The sequence below is a fragment of the Plectropomus leopardus genome, chromosome 24 (genome assembly GCF_008729295.1).
Source record: "Plectropomus leopardus isolate mb chromosome 24, YSFRI_Pleo_2.0, whole genome shotgun sequence".
Lineage (NCBI taxonomy): Eukaryota > Metazoa > Chordata > Actinopteri > Perciformes > Serranidae > Plectropomus > Plectropomus leopardus.
In genome coordinates this window covers 4,627,132-4,641,937 of record NC_056486.1, presented here as the reverse complement: position 1 = coordinate 4,641,937, position 14,806 = coordinate 4,627,132, and the positions used below count along the sequence as shown (strand labels likewise).

Here is a 14,806-nt window from a genome sequence, read left to right as displayed (position 1 = left end):
CCTGCAACAACAAAAGAAAAAGTCTGTCCTTTCATCTTTTTGTCACATTACTGTAAAAAACAAAAAAAAACAAAAGTCACAACAGAGAACATTAATAAAGCAACATGCTCATTTTTATGATGTAAAAATATCATCTGTGACTGAAAATATTTTAACAAAAGTAGCACTGTCTTTACAAATTGGGTTAGAACAGCAGTATTTGTTTAAAAAGTTGAATTCTTACAGCAGCGCTATGGCTGTGCGTTCACGTACAGATAATACAAACACAATTTAATCAAATAAATCTGACAATGGCTGACCTAGGACTCAGTCTCAAATACCGATCTGTGTGATGCAGACACACATCTATTTGTTGATGTCTAAATTCATTTAGTAGCAGTCGAAGTGCTTCCAAAACTGGAAAAAAATAAATACTATGAAAACATAATAAATCACACAGCCTCATATCTAAAATGACAGAACAAATGTGCACGACGACTAGAGACATATTTGAACCCGAGAGCTGTTTTGTATGGAGGACAAAAAATTACATAAATCAATCAATACATAAATAAAATAATGAATTAAAGCTGAAATTAATACATAAATCTGTAATTAAATGTGTAGTCAAATATATAAAAAAGTGTGTATTGCAAAATAAAAATCAATTCATACAATTTTTACTTTATTTTCTGTACCTCCATCTGTTAATGAGGTAACATCTGCTCTTGCAATTGTTGTTCATTTGACAATAAATAACCAGACCATGCTGACCATTTCATAACTTCACCACTAACATGCAAATAATGCATCTCATAGGACCATAAATACATTTTAAAAAAATATTGTAGAGATAACAGAAGTAGTTGTAATTTGCAGAAATATTTATTAATTTGTTAATTAAATATTTGTTTATTTCAGTACTTATTTATGTATTTGTTACTTCATGAATAAATCATTTTTAGTCCTCCATATTTTTCTAAAAGGCAGCATTCGCAAGGATTGGATATGAGGCCCAAAATTAATAATCAAAAACACTGGCAAAGATAATGAACCAATTGTGTGCTATGTCAAACAATGCAGTATGTGTTGATGAGCTGGCGGGCCATGTCCATGTTCCCGCTGGCCTGATAGATGAGAGAGAGGTTGAAGGCAATTTCCCTCCTTAGATCCACCTGATCTTCAGGGATACCCTGCAGGGAGGACCATGGGTCAAACAATGAAGGGAGAGGGATGGACAAAATGAGGAAAAAAACTTTTAAGGATGCATTACAGAGGTCTAGTCGCAAACTGTCTGTACAAAAACTGGCAAGAAAGAGAGTTGTGAATGTTATTTCACTTTTTCTTGAAAAAGTAAACAAAAATCATAATATCAATTTGCAAAATGTGTAGATTGGATATATATATATATATAAAAAAATATATATATATAAAATCAGCACACATGTATCGTGACGACATTAAACAAAGAGATAAGAATACGGTCCAAGCCCTACAGTATACACACCTCCAGCTTCAGAGGAGGCTTTGCAAGTGCCTTCTGGTAGTAATGTAAGGCCAAATGTGTGAGGCCCATCTGGTGCAGCGCTCTGCCCAGGTTATACATGCTCTCCTGACACTCTCCACGCAGCTCCACATACCGCCACAGAAAGGAGAAACCCTGAAACACACACGTTTTAGAATAAAAAGATCTAACTGAAGCAAATAGAGTGAGTACGACATAACGATACTGTACCTGCAGCACTAACGCGTGTCGTTTGGCGACATATTTCTGAGATGCCATGTGGAAGAAGGTGAGACCCACACACAGGCTGTAGAGTGGGTTGCTGGGGTGAGTCTGGAAGGCCTGAACATACTGGCCTAAGGACACACAACATGATAGATGAAAACCAAATTATTGCAACTATATTTGAACTTTATTTCGCAAACTGCTATGAACAACTAATAGAAAATGAATAAGTTACAAAAAGAAGTGCAAGATTTATGTCTCCTACATTAGCATGAGCCATATTAGCTCTAAATCCCACAATCACACAAGGGTATATCAGAGCTGCACAGGATGGCGTAGCCTGTGTATATTTCGTACCTAAAGCATGTTTGAAGCTCCCAGACACCATGGCGTTGTGTCCGCAGAGAACACACAGGGCATGGTTGTCAGGATGTTTTAGCAGCAGACGCAGGCAGAAGCGATGGTGGCGCTGGTGCTGAGAGGTAATTGTCAGCTTTGGGGAATCAAAGAAAGACCTTTGTTTAGAGGAACAGACACATGCACAAAAAACAGAGACATTAAAGAATATTTTATATGTGTGTCACTGAAATTGTGTTGTAGAAGGGCATTTTTACACAGAATGACACATGCAGACCTGGTTGAAAATATTCCAAAGCTGAGGCAGATCCACATTTTCCATCAGCATTAATCTGTTGAGAAGAGAAAAATAAGACAACTGGAACAGACATAAAAAGAAGCCAGCTGATTCTCTGCCTAATGTAGCTGATCACGTGGGTCTACCTGATGTAGTTGTAGGCCTTGTAGTAGTTGTGGTCGAGGATGGTTGCGGACAGGCCGAAGAACTCCATCTCCTTCCTCCTGGGCTTGTTGTCGTAGAAGGAGTAGAACTCCATGGCGGACTCGACCAGCAGCTCGGCCTCCTCGTAGCGCTCCGCCTCACACAGTGTGAGCACGCAGCTCACCAGCAGCTGCCACCAGTCTTCTCTGGACAAAACATTGGTTTTACCTGAGCACAGGGACAAGATTATGCCATCAGTATGAATTGTAATGACACATAACTGTAAATGAGACACACAGTAGATCAAGCTTCATTTTGTTTCCTTACACAGCCAATGACCGCATTCAGTTCCTCATAGAGAGGTTTACAGATTTTAAATTTTCAGGTAGAAAGATCATTCATGTTGGTTCAGTACTCTGTCATTTCACATCAGTCCTTTACATCACTGGTTCCCTGTCTGAGGATCCTGACCCCCAGTCACCAAAGCTTCACAAAGAGTGTGAGGACCTAAATCTCAGCACTCCATTCTTTACTGTGAAGAAAACTAAATAAAATACTTATTTCTAACATACCAAGAAAATTCATCTTTGAAGTAATTTTTACAGGAAAACTCAAAAAAATTCATCCAAACTGCTCATTTTGCACAACCTTCCTGCAGTTATTTTGTTCACTATTTGGGTTAATAGTACAGTTTATTGGTTGTTTTCTTGCTGCTTTAGTCATGAATTGAATACAATATGCAATATCCATAAAATATGTCACTTAGTCAGGGGTCCTCAGTTTACTCAATGATAAAAATGGATCCCTTAAGTAAAAGGCTTGGAACCACTGCCCTACATTATGTTTATCTTTATGTTTGGGTAATTTAATGACTTGCGATTGCAGCACTTTCAAAAGTATACGCTATACGCAAGTTTACGCTTTTTATTGTTAATGAGCTAAGCATGCTTCAAATGTTTTCCATTCACAGAGAAATAAACAGCTTGTTTTCCACATATGGCAACTGCAAATAAATGCTGACAGTGAACAATATCAGGCCAACTGCTCCGTGCTGCTCCTGCCAGCTACAGGCTCTCTACATCAGCTAGGTAACCAGGTATGAAGACTTAAAACATGGGTCTGCAGTTTAATTTTGTCATACAAATGGTCTGAGAGAACACTTGACTTCTGCAACCCTGCTTGGTGCGGTTTTGAAGCTTTAGAAAATCCATGCTGTGATGGGAGACTTCAGCTAATCGCAGGCCATTTTCAGGGAGAGTGGCTGTCCATCATGTCAATAACTGCTCATGAACTGCAGTCACACTATGTAGCAGGGTTGAGATATGTATATTCTTACCAGTGTTGTCCAGATAAGCTGCTTCATGGTCAGCAATCTCTGGCAGTGAGCCTTTGGCCTTCACTATTCTCAGGTGATTCTTGCCTGACACGATTACAGAGCGCACACACACCTTAGCTCGCTGCATGGCCACCTAAGACGCCAAAAGAAAAACAAAAAACACTTAGTACTTTTAGTGTTTTGTTTTATTTACTATAGACTCTGTCTCAAATAATGCAATACCACTATTTACTTTCCATTTTTTCAGTTAAAAATGTACTTTTCTTTACCATTTGTCTGCTAACATGATTCCACAATAACCAACTCATTGAAAACTGTCCTGGATGAAACATCACACACGTGTGTGCGTGTGTGTGTTTACGAGTGTGTTGTTACCTTTAGAAGCATGGAGATCATAGTGATCATAGCATCCAGGTAGTCCTGGGTTTGTCCCTGAGTCTTCAGCAGTGTGGAACGATGCAGCAGCAGCTTTAATTCCTACAACCACAGCATACATAGAGATACGAGTGAACACACATTCACAAAAAGTAATCCTGTCGCTCTTTTTGAAATCTATATAGTAGGAGAGCTCAGCTCAGATTTTTAATTATTCAGTATTCATAAAGTATGCATGGAAGCCCATTCACTCCAGAAAAAAGATATGGATGTAAAGTTATTAGAGGTGAGGGAAAAAATGATACAGCGTAGTATCATGATAGTTTGCATGGCAATATTGCATCAAAACACAAACGCCAAGTATTATTATGTTTTAAATCATATTAACTAATATTATTTCAAATACAAATAAAACTTTTGATAGCCTACAAGACTTATGAAGTCTATTTCGCTGCAATAAAAATGATAAATGTGAGACCAACAGGCTGTAAAATGTATCTTAATAAAGAAAGATGTTAAAGTTTTACTTCTGGAGAATAATTTAATAACTATCTAGTATAATCTAATAATTTATAGTTGGAAAAAAAAGAAAACTAATCACAATACAGAGCAAAGTAGTTTATCACAATACTTAGCATATTGCAAAATGTTTAAAATCCTGGGAAATTTGTTATATTCCCAGAAAGTGACAAAAAAATCAATACGATACCATATCCCTAGATTTCCATGGCCACTGGGAATAGTGTACAAATATTAAAATTCTAAATATTTAAGGCCCCTGAAGAAGTGGAGACGTAAAGATGGCGGACTATTGTTACCTCTGCACAGAAACACACATGTTCTTGCCTTTTGCGAGGCTGACGAGTCCTGTGCCAACGTGTCACTGTCATACATGGACTCCAGCGCCTTGAGGGCACACTCCGGCCGGCCAAGCTGCTGCTGCAGAGTGGCCAGTGAGAGCCGAGCCTCCAGGTGCAGCGGAGCCATTTCCACCACCTTAGTATAGCTCTCGGCCGCCGCCTCCATTTGGCCCAGCGCCTTCAGACACTCTGTGTGGGAGAAGTGACAAAAGGTATTAATGCAACAATGGTTTTAATTTAATTTTCTGTAATCAGAGCCAAATTGAGTTCATTGCTAAGCCTGTCTTGCACCTTAGCTGTTAAGTTTCACACAGTGTAGAATTTTCTGGATGCATGTTCTGGAGTCAGAGGATATTTCAGTGTTAACTCTAAAATCTGTTAGTATTTGACTTTGACTACCTTGTTGGAGCTTTTAAAGAAGCCTACATGTTTACTTGATCTTCAATTTAGGACATTTGAATCAATTCAATTTTTTCGCTTTCTGTTGGTCCCACCTGCATGTCGGAGCCAGACGACAGCCAGGTTGTACTTCTCGGATATGATGAGGGCTGACAGCAGAGGCAGAGCAGTCATGTACTCGCCCTCTTCCAAGTAGGCTTCACCTACATCCAGGTATAAGTCACCAATCTCCTCTGGACTCTGCTCCATCAGCGTTGACACAAGTCCCTGTAAGGAGGTGGGTACAGAGGGATGGAGACAGGTATTAAAAGCCTCCAAAATGTTAAGACTTAGTACTAGAAATCATTATTTTCAGCAGAAGTTAGATTTTCTCAACATTGCACCTGTTTTATTCTGAAAATCTTGTAAGATGTGTTTACCTCCAAGGGTGTGAGGACACGCAGGTGTATGAGGCAGACAATTAGCTTGGCCCTCAGGTCCACTGGGACACTGTCTGGTACCTGCACATCCTGAATATCACCTGGAGACACACACACATACATCCTGAGTGTTACTATCCTCCAAAAATAACAACTATGATTACAGTTTCTTTGGTGTTGGAGAAGAGGAAGAGGGTGTCAATTGTGAGAAAATTCAAATAAAAGGTGTGAAGTCAAAGCTATTTTTCACAGCAAACGACAGTGGACCTGTCCTCTTTTTGTTTTTATGTTTCACAGTTTGTTCCCAACTGGCTGCAAGTTATTGTTGTTGCATTTTAAATAAATTATTTTTTAATTAAACATTAGGCCTTAGTTTGGTACATTACAAAAAAATATGGCGGTTATGTCGCACTTGATATCATGAAGCCTAACTTTTAAAAGATGAACTTAAATGTGTAAATGTAAATGTCAGGGCATCACTGAAGTGTTGATCTTTGCATTCCATACATGATCAAAAAGGGCCCTGATGCACCAAGCCAACAGTTGACCCTGAGTCAATGTTTGGCTGTCAGTGAGCGACTGCTTCAGCTTCAGCGGTGTGTCCCACACTACTGGCACTTGTCTGCCTTTTTTGCTTTTTTTTTTAACCTATTCAACATGTTAAACTACTTTCAGAGAAAGCGAAGCCCATCGGTGAAGACACAAACCATAATGTCTCTGGCCACTGTTGTCGCTGGTGCAAAGGCAAAAAAAGGCAACTCTAAAGTCAAAGAGAAGATAAATATTTTCATACTGGTTCCCGCTTTGGCAAAGAGTCACTCACCATTCTCTTCTTTAGCCTTTTCTTCTACAGTCTTCAACTTTGTGCATTCTTCCTTGTTCTGATCTTGTCCCTCATCCATCTTCTCTGCCACTTTTTCCTCTTGTTCTGATACTTCAGCCTCTACTTTGGATTCAACCCTGACCAAAAGTATACCTGCAAACTGAACTAAGACCTGGGAAAACACACACAACGTGTACAATTACCAAGACACCTTTAATTTCCTCGTTCACTCTCTCTTTCTCTAAATGACACAAGAAAGCTTTTGCTCAATGCACACACACACACACACACACACAAACACGCACACACACAGTGGTCTACCTGCAGGGCCTTGTTGTACTGGCGGTTGGCGATATAGAGTTCAGCTGCCATGTTGATGAAGTCATCGCTGACCAGGCTGGGGTGTCGCTCCAGAGCTTCCTCTATTACACCCAGAGCTGAGGGCAAGTCATTACTCTCATAGTAACTTCTGAACACGACACACACACACACACACACAAATGTTTCTGACAACCTGCAATCAAGACCTTTTATTAATGAATGAATAAAACACTGTGTTAAGCTTTTGTGGAAGAATGTGTGAATCTGGTTTGTGTGCGTCTGTGAGTCGGTGTGTGTATTTTACTTGGCCATGTCCTTGGAGAGCTGCATGAAGTGTTCTCCGTCCTCCATCGGCAGCAGTGACAGGATCCTGCGGTAGCCGTCCATGCACTGTCTGTGCTCGCCCAGACGCATGTGGAGGCTGGAGCGCTCCCACACATAGCGTATGTTTGTGGGGTCATACTTAATGGCTGCAAAGACAGAAGAAAAGAGGGAATGTAGTATGTTAATATTTATTGTAGGGCTGCAAAAAAATTATCATCATTGATTTATCACATTTCCTTGATTAATTGATTAATATTTTTTTAAATAAAAAATGATGTAAATAAATCTAAATTGTTTTTGAGACAGCAGAGTAAAATGTGCTGAAAGAGAAGATTGTGGAAATCCAGTGATGGTTAGGAAGAGCAAATTTATCCGCAAAGTTTGTGGAACCAGATTCAAAGACAATGATAGCAGTCCTACGTTACTCTGCGGGCAAAAGTATTCCCACAAATCAGTATGGAGACTCGTCTTCCTCCACCTTGTAGTCCTTATGCCTTAAACCCCAGTGAACCAAAGTTATGATTAATGTCAACATAAAACAAGGGATGCATGCTTTGCTGGATAAAAACCACACTGTCAAAGCAGCGTCCTGTCATAAGTAGACTCCTTTTGGATTTTGTTTTGTTAAGACGAAAATGGCGAAAGTAAACCTCATCGGAGAAAACGTCAATCTAAATTCTGAGTGGAAAAAAATATCTTAGTTTAGTTTAAACATCGACACTTCCAGCTCAAGGCGAGCCAGGTCCTTCAAATGGAAAAGAATAATGTGCCCTGCTTCAATTCATTTATTTCTAATTTATCAGAAAATAACTTTAACTTCCTTATAACTGTAATTAATTAAATAGTATTTTAACAGTAGTGTATTCAACTTTATTATATGACAGCAGTTACTTTATTTAACTTTATTGTATCCAATAATTTGGTATTTTATTAGTTAACATTGGTTTAAAGGACATTTAAAGAGATATATATCGTGTATCTCAATATAGCCTTATAATATTTTGATATTTCAAAGCCATATCGCCCAGCCATACCCTGGTGTCTTGTTTCCGAATATACCCACGACTACCACAGAGTCCTGGAGGACAGAACTGTGAAACAAGAACAGTGGGTGCATGTATCTCAGTTTCAATCCCAACTATATACATACTGTAATCTCTGAATTTTGAGTGTCCGACTGACCCTTTGTGTAACAGACGATGGCCTGTCGGATGTTGTCCTGCTCCAGAGACATTTCTGCCAGTCTGATCCACTCGTCACAGTCTGAGGGGTTCAGGTGGGCGGCGATCAGACCAAACTGCAGCGCTTTGTCCATGTCTTCATCATCCTCGTAGATCATAGCCAACGTGGAGAAAGGCTCATAGGCCAGAGGAGCTAGAAGTGAAGGGAGCAGATTCATTTAGATAAATTAAAAATATAAAAATCTATAACTCCAAAAATACACGAGTTACTTCGTACCCTGTCTTATGATCTCCATGCACATCAGGATGGCGTCCTCTTTCTCTCCTCTGGCGTAGCGGATGTTGGCTTCTCCCATCAAGCCTCTCAAAGCTCGGGGCAGTTTGCTGCGATGACGTCGCTCCTGAACACACACACACACACAAAATCATAAACTAACATACAATAAGGGCTGGGAAAATAAGTCCACCCTCCTCCTCACCCTCATCATCTTCTTGTTTTCCCGGTTCAGCTCCATCTCCAGCGCGAACACGTCCCCCACTGTCACATCCTCGTCTTCCTCATCCAATCCTCTCCTCTTCCTGTTCCTGTTTCTCCGTCCTTTCCGTCCTCTCCCTCCTCTCCCCCTTCGCTTTGGCTTCTTCTCTGTCTCCTCCTCCTGGTCCTCCACCTCCACCTTCCGCCGCTCGTCTTCCTCCACCTTGTAGTCCTTATCATCTTCATCATCAACATAGCTCAAGCTGTCCTCCTCTTCCTCGTCCTCTTCTGAGGATGGTGGTTCTGGCCTTTCTTCCAGCATGGAGGCAAAAGCCAGCTGGACGCCCGGACTGACTCCCTCCTCTGACAGGAAGCGAGAATTGTGTCAAATGATGTCATCGACAGTAAGAAGTAGCAATAATAATAATAATGATAATAATAGCAACAACTGCTTTTCAGGAAAAACAAAAATAGTTTAATCCTTATTTTTAACACATTAATGCACAACACTCTTTTCAGTGAGGATGCAAACACAACATATACAGTATCTAGATTTGCATCTAATGTGTATCAGTAAGTATCAGGTCTCACTCAACTAAACAAGTGTTGATCTCTAGTGATGATGATCTCTAGTGTCACACTTTTGAAACTAAACCCACCTCATGGTTAGTTGCAATATACATTTAAAAAAAACACCTGTGGCAGGCAGATGACAGTTTTACCAATTTTTCCCGGGATTTGTATAGAGGTAGTGGGCTGAGCATCATCCTCCACATCTTCGGCATCTTCAGCATCTTCCCCATCAGCAGATACCTCCATCTCCTAAAAGAGGAAAGGAAATTTTGACTTTATATTACCTTACAGCAATGAAGGGGAGCAATTTACAACAAATGGGACACAAGGGACATGTCTCCTACACTTTTTTACAAGGCAAAAATGGACTCCTCCACTTTTCGTTGTTAAACTGACCTTATATTAAAAAAGGGTATGAAATATGGACAGTGTCTGTATCTTACAGGTGAGAGGAAATCAAACACAGAGTATGAAAATGACAAAATCTTTAAAAGTGGTGACAGTATTCGTTAAGGTAGAGCTTGGGGTGTCTAGTTTAAATATTGTAAGAGGAAATACATTTTGAAACCTTCAAACCTGAGTTAGGGGTATCTGAATACCCAAATCTTCTGAGGATTTCAATTTCATTTTTTTCATGTCCCATATTTACGTTTAATTTTGCTCCTACTTGTGAGATTTACTTAAAAGTCACATCAAAATAGTTATGTGAAATACACATCTTGTGTGCGCACCATGGATGCATTTTACCAACGCAACAACAGGCATGTAACAAAACGTATGTAGTAGATGTGGATATTTATAGTTCGTGGTCTTGTTCTCTTTAGACTGAATTATAATAAAAATTACCTGTGATAAAACTTAAAGCTGCAAATTACAGTTCAGTGTGCCTGCACTACCTGTGTCTCCCACCTTTAAAATATAAATCCCACCCCTGCTGCAATGCATCTTCAGAGCAGACCTACGAGTATATTATTGGACTATTGCAGCTGTTATTATTATAAAACAGTCCAATGATATTCCAAAACACAAATATAGCGTGCACATGGTAGATTATAGTCGTAAAGTTTATCAAACGTGAAGCAAAGTACGATGTAACGTGATGTTAACTGCGTCAGCCGGCTAACATTAGCTATGCAAACTTAGCTCTGCTTTGAGCTGTGAAGCGTTGCCGGTTAATGCTTTTAGCATTAAATGTCAACAATTTGTGCTTTACCTTAGCTTTCCGCTCGTCTCTACGCTTGTCAAACTCCTCAAATGTTATCCTTCCCTCCAGGTACTCTATTAGCTCAGCGCTGAATCCAGACATCTTTCTGTCTGTTGACGTTACTGTGTCTGTTAACGTCTCTGGCTAAAGCTAGCTTACGGCACGAAAGATGCTCCTTCAGACAAAATGCGTCACATCACGCTCACGCTGTATCATAATATAAACTTCTTACGAGAAAACCCATCATCAATACTGACTGCAGCACTCACAATACACACAAATAGCCCGCATGCTGATTTACAGTCACGTGACCTGAAAACACTTCCGGTATGGAGGGAAACACTAAAGTATTTTGGAGACATCTAGCGGTTAAAGAGGGGGAAGTACACAACACTTCTGTATTTAGAAGTGTGTATTTTTCGCCCAAATTGTTTAACCTACCAAATGTTAACCAACCAATATTTAAAGATTTGAATCCGGTGCAAATAGTTTTTTTTTTTTTCAAAAACATGGGGGGAAAAGAGCAATGAGAAGAATCGATAAGAAAAGTTCCACAAATTGCATATATAAGTAGATTTAGAGAATTGTTTTTAAAAAGCTTATGGAAAAAAATGTCTATGGAAAAGAGAAAAAAAGGATATATAAATATATATATATCGAATAATCATATTACATATTACATATATCATATAAATACAATAACTGAGTTTAATTGATAAAATTAAATCCTTCTCCACCAAAAATATCTGTAAAATTCTACAAATAAACACGTCAGTAATGATAATCTAATACTACAATATACAATTGTTTAATAATCAGTGGATGCTTTTTCCTGCATTGTGTACTTTTTGCACTGTGCTGTATGTTTTTGATGTAAAGATAGAATTTGTAATTCATGTAAATGCAAATTTCCTATTTTTAGCTGCAGATGAAGTATGCTATTCACAACATGTTTGGCTTCCTCCTTCATTGCTCTTTACCGTAATGTCACTAAGTTTAAAAATGCAGCTCAAGCAAACTGACTTTTCTCTCCCTGTCTTTGCAGAGTGAGCACCGAGGGGCGGGGCGATCTCCTGGAGCACAGGGCGCCCGGCACACCTGCAGCTTGTTCTGCCCAAATTGGCTGGCTTTATAAGCCACGCTCCCTTTGTCTCCTGTTCCGGATGATGATTCCCCAGTGTTTCAGTGTCTCATGCTTCCTGCGATCTCCTGCCTCTTGCCTCGTGTTCTGCTCCTGCCTTTTGTTAATGATTGTAAGTTTTGGGTGGTGAATGATGTGTTGAGAGATCTGCTTAACAAAATTGTTTTTGTCTATTTGGATGATATTTTGATTTTTCTGTAGCTCCATGGAGGAACATGTGACTCATTTTAGCGATGTCCTCAACAGGTTGATGGAAAACAAACTATGTCAAAGCTGAAAAGTGTGTATTTCATGTCTCATCTGTAAGTTTCCTGGGTTTTGTGGTAGAGAAGGGGCAATTACGGGCAGATCCCTCCAAGGTGGAGGATGTCAAAGGATGGCCAACTCCCACCACCCGCAAGCAGTTGCAGCGTTTCTTGGGCTTTGCCAACTTCTACGGTAGGTTCATTAAAAACTTCAGCCGCCGCCTGGCAGCCCCTCTCACTCCCCTCACTTCATCAAAACTCAGATTTGCTTGGTCTCCTGTTGAACAATCAGCATTTGAGAAGTTGAAAAACATGTTTTAACGCTCCCGTTCTTGTGCAGCCAGATCTTGACCGGCAGTTCGCGGCCGAGGTTGATGCCTCGGATTCCGGGGTCGGGGCCGTCCTCTCCCAGCACCAACTCTCAGACAACAGCTGCTGATGGATTTCTACAGGAGGTTTCTGGGTAAGCCTGGTAGGATGCCAGGTGGCGTCCCTTGAGGGGGGGGGGGGGTACTATTGTGGTCTGATATTTGGCTGTGTTTTTGTTATGCGAGTGTCTGACTTTTCTCTCCCTGTCTTTGCAGAGTGAGCACCGAGGGGCGGGGCGATCTCCTGGAGCACAGGGCGCCCGGCACACCTGCAGCTTGTTCTGCCCAAATTGGCTGGCTTTATAAGCCACGCTCCCTTTGTCTCCTGTTCCGGATGATTCCCCAGTGTTTCAGTGTCTCATGCTTCCTGCGATCTCCTGCCTCTTGCCTCGTGTTCTGCTCCTGCCTTTTGTTAATGATTGTAAGTTTTGGGTGGTGAATGATGTGTTGAGAGATCTGCTTAACAAAACTGTTTTTGTCTATTTGGACGATATTTTGATTTTTCTGTAGCTCCATGGAGGAACATGTGACCCATGTTAGCGATGTCCTCAACAGGTTGATGGAAAACAAACTATGTCAAAGCTGAAAAGTGTGTATTTCATGTCTCATCTGTAAGTTTCCTGGGTTTTGTGGTAGAGAAGGGGCAATTACAGGCAGATCCCTCCAAGGTGGAGGATGTCAAAGGATGGCCAACTCCCACCACCCGCAAGCAGTTGCAGCATTTCTTGGGCTTTGCCAACTTCTACGGTAGGTTCATTAAAAACTACAGCCGCCTGGCAGCCCCTCTCACTCCCCTCACTTCATCAAAACTCAGATTTGCTTGGTCTCCTGTTGAACAATCAGCATTTGAGAAGTTGAAAAACATGTTTTAACGCTCCCGTTCTTGTGCACCCAGATCTTGACCGGCAGTTTGCGGCCGAGGTTGATGCCTCGGATTCTGGGGTCGGGGCCGTCCTCTCCCAGCGCCAACTCTCAGACAACAGCTGCTGATGGATTTCTACAGGAGGTTTCCGGGTAAGCCTGGTAGGATGCCAGGTGGCGTCCCTTGAGGGGGGAGGGGGGGGGGGGGGGGGTACTATTGTGGTCTGATATTTGGCTGTGTTTTGTTATGCGAGTGTCTGACTTTTCTCTCCCTGTCTTTGCAGAGTGAGCACCGAGGGGCGGGGCGATCTCCTGGAGCACAGGGCGCCCGGCACACCTGCAGCTTGTTCTGCCCAAATTGGCTGGCTTTATAAGCCACGCTCCCTTTGTCTCCTGTTCCGGATGATTCCCCAGTGTTTCAGTGTCTCATGCTTCCTGCGATCTCCTGCCTCTTGCCTCGTGTTCTGCTCCTGCCTTTTGTTAATGATTGTAAGTTTTGGGTGGTGAATGATGTGTTGAGAGATCTGCTTAACAAAATTGTTTTTGTCTATTTGGATGATATTTTGATTTTTCTGTAGCTCCATGGAGGAACATGTGACTCATTTTAGCGATGTCCTCAACAGGTTGATGGAAAACAAACTATGTCAAAGCTGAAAAGTGTGTATTTCATGTCTCATCTGTAAGTTTCCTGGGTTTTGTGGTAGAGAAGGGGCAATTACAGGCAGATCCCTCCAAGGTGGAGGATGTCAAAGGATGGCCAACTCCCACCACCCGCAAGCAGTTGCAGCATTTCTTGGGCTTTGCCAACTTCTACGGTAGGTTCATTAAAAACTACAGCCGCCTGGCAGCCCCTCTCACTCCCCTCACTTCATCAAAACTCAGATTTGCTTGGTCTCCTGTTGAACAATCAGCATTTGAGAAGTTGAAAAACATGTTTTAACGCTCCCGTTCTTGTGCACCCAGATCTTGACCGGCAGTTTGCGGCCGAGGTTGATGCCTCGGATTCTGGGGTCGGGGCCGTCCTCTCCCAGCGCCAACTCTCAGACAACAGCTGCTGATGGATTTCTACAGGAGGTTTCCGGGTAAGCCTGGTCTGATATTTGGCTGTTTTTTGTTATGGGGTGTCTGACTTTTCTCTCCCTGTCTTTGCAGAGTGACAGAGGGGTGGGGCGATCTCATTCTCCACCTGGCACACCAGCAGCTTGTTCTGCCCTAATTGGCTGGCTTTACAAGCCACGCTCCCTTGTTACTTTTCCCTTCAGGTGATTTTTTTTTTTTTTTTTTTTTTTTTTTTTTTGTTGATCCGTTTCTCCTATTTTGTTTGTGTACTGCTTCCGGATTTGTAATAAAAGACTTTTTTTTTTTTTTTTGATACTCTGCAACTGGGTCCTGGTGTTTGACTGTCCGTAACAACA

General features: G+C 41.2%; 2 protein-coding genes across 2 annotated transcripts; one reads left to right on the top strand and one right to left on the bottom strand.

Moving 5' to 3' along the window:
- Positions 1–651: 651 nt before the first annotated feature.
- On the bottom strand, positions 652–11,059 carry gtf3c3 (general transcription factor IIIC, polypeptide 3). The gene is made up of 19 exons (XM_042513302.1): positions 10,786–11,059; positions 9,722–9,821; positions 9,004–9,362; positions 8,802–8,925; positions 8,526–8,717; positions 7,324–7,489; positions 7,020–7,167; positions 6,699–6,870; positions 5,876–5,976; positions 5,552–5,723; positions 5,044–5,246; positions 4,198–4,299; positions 3,823–3,955; positions 2,489–2,714; positions 2,343–2,397; positions 2,066–2,201; positions 1,715–1,839; positions 1,487–1,639; positions 652–1,172 (listed from the first exon to the last, which is right to left on the bottom strand). Exons 1-19 carry the CDS (start codon positions 10,876–10,878, stop codon positions 1,050–1,052), a joined length of 2,883 nt encoding a protein of 960 aa, XP_042369236.1. The 5' UTR covers positions 10,879–11,059; the 3' UTR covers positions 652–1,049.
- A 1,477-nt stretch (positions 11,060–12,536) lies between these two features.
- Positions 12,537–14,632, top strand: LOC121963079. The gene is made up of 7 exons (XM_042513446.1): positions 12,537–12,625; positions 12,747–12,951; positions 13,167–13,277; positions 13,426–13,544; positions 13,676–13,880; positions 14,096–14,206; positions 14,355–14,632. Exons 1-7 carry the CDS (start codon positions 12,537–12,539, stop codon positions 14,475–14,477), a joined length of 963 nt encoding a protein of 320 aa, XP_042369380.1. The 3' UTR covers positions 14,478–14,632.
- Positions 14,633–14,806: the final 174 nt, after the last annotated feature.

Excerpts from the sequence above, each read along its gene's own strand:
- gtf3c3 (XM_042513302.1), bottom strand. The coding sequence starts at position 10,878 with ATGTCTGGATTCAGCGCTGAGCTAATAGAGTACCTGGAGGGAAGGATA. Across the intron at positions 8,718-8,801 it reads CATGGAGATCATAAGACAGG|CTCCTCTGGCCTATGAGCCT; the intron begins GTACGAAGTAAC and ends CTTCACTTCTAG. Across the intron at positions 6,871-7,019 it reads AGTACAACAAGGCCCTGCAG|GTCTTAGTTCAGTTTGCAGG; the intron begins GTAGACCACTGT and ends GTGTTTTCCCAG.
- LOC121963079 (XM_042513446.1), top strand. The coding sequence starts at position 12,537 with ATGCCTCGGATTCCGGGGTCGGGGCCGTCCTCTCCCAGCACCAACTCT. Across the intron at positions 13,881-14,095 it reads CCTGCCTTTTGTTAATGATT|AGAAGGGGCAATTACAGGCA; the intron begins GTAAGTTTTGGG and ends GTTTTGTGGTAG. Across the intron at positions 14,207-14,354 it reads GGGCTTTGCCAACTTCTACG|ATCTTGACCGGCAGTTTGCG; the intron begins GTAGGTTCATTA and ends TTGTGCACCCAG.